Below are 7,984 nucleotides of genomic sequence, written 5' to 3'. Positions count from 1 at the left end.
CTTCAAACCACTACGTACTATACCAACATTTTTGCGAAGTAACAAATTGCTTCACTATATTTATATAAAAATAATTCTCATAATAATTATTTTAAACTTAATATTTAAACTAATTTATAATTTGTTACATTATATTTAATATTTCTCTTAACGTACGTTGTAAACTGTTAAACATGATAGTTTCGATTATTCTCAATTAAATTAGCCAACGTTTGATTATCAACCACTCTTTAAAATAATTTGAATTAAAGATATATCTTAATTATTTAAAAAAATCCATTTAATGTTTTTAATTTTTAACGTGTCAAACATTAATACTTTTTCATGAATTTAAATTTAAATAGTTTTATGACATTTACCTTTAAATACTGTGTTTGAAAAAGACTTTGCCATTGACCAATGCTATTTTATTATATATATATATTATATATATATATATATATATATATATATGACGTAAAGAAAAAATATTTTATAAAAATAAATAGTATTTATTAATGTAAATGAAATTGTAACTATTAAATTTATTCCATAATAAATCAATCGTTTTTATCATACATAAAATAATTAATTGTTTTTATCATAGTCTCCGTTATAGTTATGTAATATCTTAAGGGATATTATAAAACATTTTTCCATTTTCAATGCATAATATATAAATTACGTACGTTTTATTTTAGTATAAAAAGTTTTGTTAGATGATTTATTATACTAAAATTTAATAGTGCCATTGTATGGTCTTTTTGCCATTTGCAATAGGTATAGTCCTCTGGTTTCACGTGCAAATTCTTTACTTTAAGTCTATTTCTATCTTCTTCTTCTTCTTTTCTTTTAAATTATTTATGTGGTCTTTTTAATTGAATAAAACTAACCTTTTAGTTCCTACCCTTAAAGAAAATTCATAATTATAAAGATTAAGAGAGTTAAAAATAATATATAAAAACTAAAAATTGAAAACAATGTATTTTAAAGTATGAAATGAACAATTTTAAATATAAAGACCGAAATCAGTTATTTTTTTAAATATAGGATTTTTCCACAATATATATTATATATAAAATAAAGTATTAATTATGAATTCAGATTTGTGTTTATTTAACTCTTCCGTAAACTATTTGTTTTCACTTTTAATATTGATTTGTTTAAATTTTCAAATTTTACTTTTCCCCCAAGAAAGAATAAAATTATTTTCGTGATAAAAATAACCTTAAATTTTATTTTTATATTAAGTTATTGGAAAATTTAAATATTTTTTTTCTAAAATAAGAGAATAAAATGATTTTTATTATAAAACATAAAACCTATTTAAGAAGCTTTTATACTAAAAAAGAGAAAATTACTATTAAATTTGTATCAGGAAAGTATTATTTTTTTTCAATGTTAAAAATACTAATATTTGAAGGCAATTTGCTATAATTTTTAATTCTTGAAGATTTAAGAGAGAGAAACATTTTTCCAAAAATAAAAAATTAATGCCATATTAAAACTAATAAATATTTTACACGGTAAATAATATATAGGAAAAAATCTGCTTAAATATTATAAAACATTAATTTTTAATTCATGGCAATTAAAAATTTTGTTGCCAATAAATAAAAAACATTTATTATTTATTTATTTTCATTTTTATAATCCACGAGATTCCTTCTTTTACCCTATATTAATTAAAAATAAAAAGAAAATCAAATGCAATATGAAATAATAATAACAAATAATAATTTTATTTTGTCCTTTTTTATCTCAAAATTAAAATCCAAGTAAGGTATTGTAACATATACAAACAAAAATAAGAGTCCATCTCCAATTTTCTTCATTTATAAATTCACATGATAAATAAAAGCTTATCATGTGAGTGAGAAGAGTTATTTTCATATTTTTAGGAAAAGTTTTCAAAAACATCCAAATTTTTTAACAGTTTCTGAAAGACCCTCAAAAACTGGTTTTCTGTCTTCTGTCACCTTCTTCATAACACCTTCACCATTATCACCTTCTTCTCTCATTATTATTTTTCTTTTTCTCACATAAAATTTGTTTCCTTTGTTACTAAACAAAAAAGGTGTCTCTCTATTTCATGGAACAACAGAATCTTTCAGACACTGATCAGTTTTTGACTCTGGGCGCCACATCGGACGACTCACAGAGTCCCAAGGAATCAACGCCGCATGTCAGCGCCGCCGACAATAACAACAATGTTGTTGTTAGCGCAGTTAACGTTGCAACTGGTCCTGGTTCTGGTTCTGGTTCTGGTTCGGAGCTCGTTGTGGCCGTAGCAAACTCCGAGGCTGTAGGTTCGGCATTGGTGGTGAAGCGAGGAAGAGGGAGGCCTCGGAAGAGCGAGGCAGTCGGGAGCACGGCGTCTCCGTTGAAGGCGGTGGTGCCGCCGCCGCCGCCAGGATTTTCCGATCAGACCAAGAGAGGCAGGGGACGCCCTCGTGGCTCTGGGAAACTGCAGGTTATAGCTTCCATTGGTGAGTTTTCTTATTACTTGTTTTCAGGTGACAGATATACACAACATTAATGAAATTATATTTTTATTTTAAAATATCAAATAATTTAAGAAAAAATTAAATAAAAAAATAAAAGTTAACTTTTTTTTTATTTAAAGTTAAATAGGTGTAAATATAGATTTTTCCTTGTTTATATTTGCATGCTGTTTTTCTTTCTTTTTTTTTGCAGAATTAGAGAAGATATGAGAAAATAAAAAATAAAAATAATATCATAGTAAATTTTTTTAAAAATAATCATATTTTGAAAAATAAAATTTAACAAATTATTTTTTTAAGTAAAAAGATATTATTTTATTACTTCATTTTAATTAAAAAATAAAATATTAATCTATTTAATTTTATTTATAAAAATTTTGTCATGTTTGTCAAGAAAAAAATTTGTCATCAAATAATTTTTTTTTTCTTTAAGAGAGTTTTATAAACTAGGACAATGATATGTATGAATCTATAACGATACCAAGAATCTTTAAGAGAGTTTTTGTCACATAAAATTTATATTTTAATCTGATTAAAGAAAATTTTTCTGCACATAAGTATTGTTTGACAAAATTGTTTTTTGTTGACAAATGAAGTTTTTAAACAGAAGGGCGCAATTGAATCTGAATTGGGAAGGTGTTTGAGAGTAAAAAAAACACAATTTTTTCTGAAAAAGTTTAAAATATTCCCCTGGCAAAAAAATTAATTGAGTAAATAAACAAAACAAGGACAGAAGTTTGCTGAAATTAAACATGCGTTTTTTATATATACAGATTTTTTTCTCCAGACCAAGATGCGTTACGGAGATAAATAATTGTATTTTACTACTATAACATTTTACTTATTATTGTATTTCACTGGTTATTTATCTTATTAATAAAATTGGAAAAGGTATCAAACAAATTCTTTTAATTTGGATTTTCAAAACACTAAAATGCAAAACCATGTTACCGAAAGTGTTAGTAAAACCTGTCACAACACACTAAAATTCTGGAAGCAATCAAATTTTCCTTCTCAATTTTGTACTGGGGTGCATAATTTTATACCGAAATTAAAAAAAAAAAAAAAAAAACTTCTACAACTTGAAACTAAACATGTACTTGTTCTGTTTATTTTGTTGGCACGACCATTTCTTAAGGAACAACAAATCACTATGTTTTAATCTCATGCTTAAACATGTTTTGATATGTTTCTTATGCTTGAAACTTTGTTTATCACAGGTGGGTTTATGGCAGAAACAGCAGGGGGAAGCTTCATACCTCACGTGCTCACTGTGCAAATTGGAGAGGTAATGAAAGACCTAAAAGATTGGTTCATGTTTCAGATTTCTCTTAGTTTCATAAAACTATTTTATAATTGTGCTATAAACTGAATATAACATGTTTTTGGTAATTTTCAGAATTTGGTTGGAACGATAATGTCATTTTTTGAGAAAGGCCCTCTATCGGTTTGCATACTTTCTGCTACTGGTGCTATTTCAAACGTCACCATTCGTGAACATGCTGGTTCCAATCATATTATGAGATTTGAGGTGCAAATACACAAAAAATCTCCCATATAAATACTGCATGAATCTTTACTTTATTTTGTTTCACTTGACAAAATTTGAAAATAATTATCGATTAAAAATGATAAAGTTAAATATTATATAAAAAAAAGGAAAAAAGATTATTTGACACATTTGATGACTTTTTACAATTTTTAAAAAGATAAAATAGTATTTATAATTAATTTTTATATTTCTAAAAGGAAGAAAAAGTAAATAGTAACGAGAAATAGTGTCAAATAATAATAAAAAAAACGTAAAAAAACAAAATTCATAAACCTATTATATATTAGGTCAGAAGTGTTTAATGTAGATTAAATTCAAATCACATTTACATAATCTTTCTTAATTTTATATATATATATATATATATATATATATATATATATATATATATATATATATATATATATGTTTGGCTCATATCTCTTCTTAATAAATCTTGCATTTTGAAAAAAAAAAAAAACCTAGACAAGTTTTGTCACTTCTTTTTCTGTGTGCTTGTGTTTCATTTTCTGATTTTTTTTTTCTTATTGCACACAGGGTACCTTTGAGATATTGTCATTATCAGGAGCTTGCACCTTCGTTGGTGGTATTAATGGTCCAGTTCGTACAAGTGGATCGTTGAGCATTTCAATGGCTAAATCTGATGGAAATGTTTTGGGGGGAATTCTTGAGAGTGCATTGGTAGCATCTTGCCCTATTCAGGTAAGAATCTTATAAGATGTGCTGGAGATTTATCCTTTTATCTGACACACATAGGGCTATTGAACATTGAAAACCTTATGAGATTTAAAGTAAATTTGGAAGATGATTCAATCAATTACTCAGGAGTTATTTACGAGTATAGCTGTATTGGCCATATACCGTATGAATTGTGTATTTGTAGTGGGGATGTGTCACAGATCTTAAATTAACCAGAAATAAGACATATTCATAATATATAAATAACTCTAAATTTCACATTATAAATCAATTTTATAATGTTGAGTTAAATTTAAAATCTATATTTTAAGATGGTATCAAATTCATCTAATTTTATCATTACGAAATTTGTATATTGTTAGGATGTTTGATATATATATATGTATCCACGTGAATTAAAGATCTTACATTAATTAGAGATAAACCAAATTTATAGTATATAAATAGATGTAAACTTTGTTTTATCGAGACATGTTGAGTTAAACTTTAGAGTCTTAAGAGGACGAGAAGAAATTTTTGTGAAAGCTACAAGAATTTTGGAGCCTTTGTACTTTTGAAATCTGGTGTTTACTATTCACAAGAAAGTTAATTTTGAACAGGTAGTTTTTAGGCACTTGTTATTGAATTATATGTAGTTTTATCTCGATCTATGCTAACCATTTAATGCAGATCAGTAGAATAATACTAAAATTAGTTTGTCCTTAAATTCTGTTCGATGTACCTAGTTTATATATTTATGTATGTATTATCGTACCCTGTTGCATTATGATCATTTTCAAGCTTTCTGTCTCTTGTGTGCATCAGCTTGTTATGGCCACTTTCAAGCAAAACATCAACAGTCAATTCAAGAGGAAACAATTGTTAGAATTTTCTAATGGCCCCCTTATGCTGGAAAGTCCAGATTCAGAAAGAGGTAAAACGAAAGTTCAAAAGTTGACAGAAGGAGACAAAAATTGTTCTTCACCACCACCAACAGAACTTGGTCCAACAACAGTATCTAATGGCGTAGCAGATAACGTGTTCTCTATTACACCTAATGGTATAGCGGATAATGTGTTTTCTGCTACATCAAATGGTGTAGTAGATAATGTGTTTTCTGCTACACTTAACGGAGTAGCAAATAATGTGTTTTCTATTACATCTAATGGAGTAACAGATGACGTGTTCTCTGTTACACCTAATGGAGTAACAAATAACGTGTTTTCTGTTACTCCTGATAGAGTAGCAGATATTACTGTTACTCCACACAATGTGCACTCTGCATGTATTATTGGTGTTGATATGGATCACCAGGCACCGCAATCTGCATCAGATGATTCAGATCGGAAGACTTCTGCAGAAGTGAATGCAAATGTTATGGAGTTATGAAACTGTCTGTTATAGCCTCTTTGTTTGTAGTTTTCAATGTGGAGATTAAATTTTATGTTGTCTGGTTTATGCCAGAGGTTAATTAAGTATTTATAGTGTATGACTTTGAAGAATTGTTCATCTAGTTAGTCAGCATTGTAACTATATTAATGTGACAGGTTTTTTTTCTGTGATTTCATTTTCTGCTATATGTCTTGAAATTAGTATTCGACTGCTTAATATTTTAACTATTTATTTTAACATTATATTATTTGCAATATTTATATATTTTTATTTCAACAGGAGTAGATATGATAGAAGAGTTAAATATGTTTTTTTCCCTCAAGTTTCAGTGAATTTTGGAATTAGTCCCTCATCAAAACTTTATACCAATTTAGTCTTTCATCTTTCAAAATGCGTGAATTTAGTCCTTTTAACCAAATTTTGTTAAGTTTATTTGACGTTTCAAGCACATTTCATGATTGTATTTAAGTTAACATTGAAGCAAAAATGTGTCAAACAATTAAATACTATCATGAAATACGCTTGAAACGTCAAATAAACTTAACAAAATTTGAACAAAATTTGGTTAAAAGGACTAAATTCACGCATATTGAAAGATGAAGGACTAAATTGGTCAAAAATTTTGTCGAGGAACTAATTTCAAATTTCGCTGAAACTTGAGGGACCTAAAACATATTTAACCCATGATAGAATGATACTTCTTATGTTGTGCTGTTTTTTTTTTATCAACTTACATAAAAGAATTTGAAAGAAGAAAGAGACTAACAAGATTTGAATAAGGTACATTTTTGTGATCCGTTAATGGTTAAATACATTGTTGATTCATCCCTTCAAGAATTTTTCTTAAGATAACAAATGCACTATAATAACTACAAACCTAAATAAAGACACTTAAATCATATAAATAAACTCTCATTTATTCACGAAGTCTTTTAAAATGGGCAAGAAACTAAAAACCAGAATGAGGGAAGAAGAATTGATGATAACAAAAAAATGACACATAAAAGAGGGAAACTGTAACTTCCTTAACCAAGTCATAAATGAGGTGATTAGATTCATAAATGACACATATTCTAGAACGAACCTTTATTTTATAATGAGAATATTCTAAGAATAATTTTGGAAATATTCTTGGATATTTTTGTGGAATTCTATTTTTTTTTAAAAAAGAAATATTTCCACATTTAACTGAAAGATTTTGTAGTTAATAAAATAGATTTTTTATACTTTCCGAGATCTTTCAGTAATTTATTTTTTCTTTCTCTTATCACTTTTTCTTTTTTGAGAAATCTTAATCTTATTATTGAATAACTTTTTTGATAATACAGTATGTAGTCAAAAGAATGATATTTTTTTTCATTTTAATTTTGAATGAAAATATTTAAATATTTAATTTGTTAGAATAAACAATATGAAAAAGTATTAACTGATAATAAAATGTAATTAATATGTGAATAAAAAACTGCAAAGCTTAAAACTAATCAAAACCTAAAAGTAGAAATGTTCCAAAATATAATTTACCAATAAAATCAAACCAAATTAAAAGTTAGGTTGAATTATTAATTTCATCCTTATATTTGAATTAAATATTAATTATTTTTTAATATTTTTTAACTCAATTTTATTTCAATGTTCATCCTTATATGTTATTGACAATAATAATATTTAAATTTAAATTGTGACAACTTGGCACGTTAAAATATAGAACTAACAAGTTTAATCAGAATTTCTTGAAAATAGGGATGACAAATATAAATTTGTCCTTGTGAGTATTGTTTGAACTTTTATTCTTGTTTTGATGGAGAACTCCCATATTGACTGAGTACAATACAGTACGGACAATACCCGATTTTAGATATAAGAATGATAATGAGTATAT

At 26.4% G+C, this 7,984-nt stretch overlaps 1 protein-coding gene across 1 annotated transcript; it reads left to right on the top strand.

Annotated features, from left to right (window-relative positions):
- Positions 1-3,708: 3,708 nt before the first annotated feature.
- LOC114168233 (AT-hook motif nuclear-localized protein 7-like) lies at positions 3,709-6,253 on the top strand. The gene is made up of 4 exons (XM_028052981.1): positions 3,709-3,771; positions 3,883-4,014; positions 4,573-4,737; positions 5,539-6,253. The coding sequence occupies exons 1-4, from the start codon at positions 3,712-3,714 to the stop codon at positions 6,100-6,102; spliced, it is 921 nt and encodes a 306-aa protein (XP_027908782.1). The 5' UTR covers positions 3,709-3,711; the 3' UTR covers positions 6,103-6,253.
- The last annotated feature ends 1,731 nt before the right edge of the window (positions 6,254-7,984 follow it).

Source organism: Vigna unguiculata, chromosome 11, assembly GCF_004118075.2.
Source record: "Vigna unguiculata cultivar IT97K-499-35 chromosome 11, ASM411807v1, whole genome shotgun sequence".
Classification (NCBI taxonomy): Eukaryota; Viridiplantae; Streptophyta; class Magnoliopsida; order Fabales; family Fabaceae; genus Vigna; species Vigna unguiculata.
Note: the sequence above shows the minus strand (reverse complement) of the source record. Positions and strands in the feature narration are given on the sequence as shown.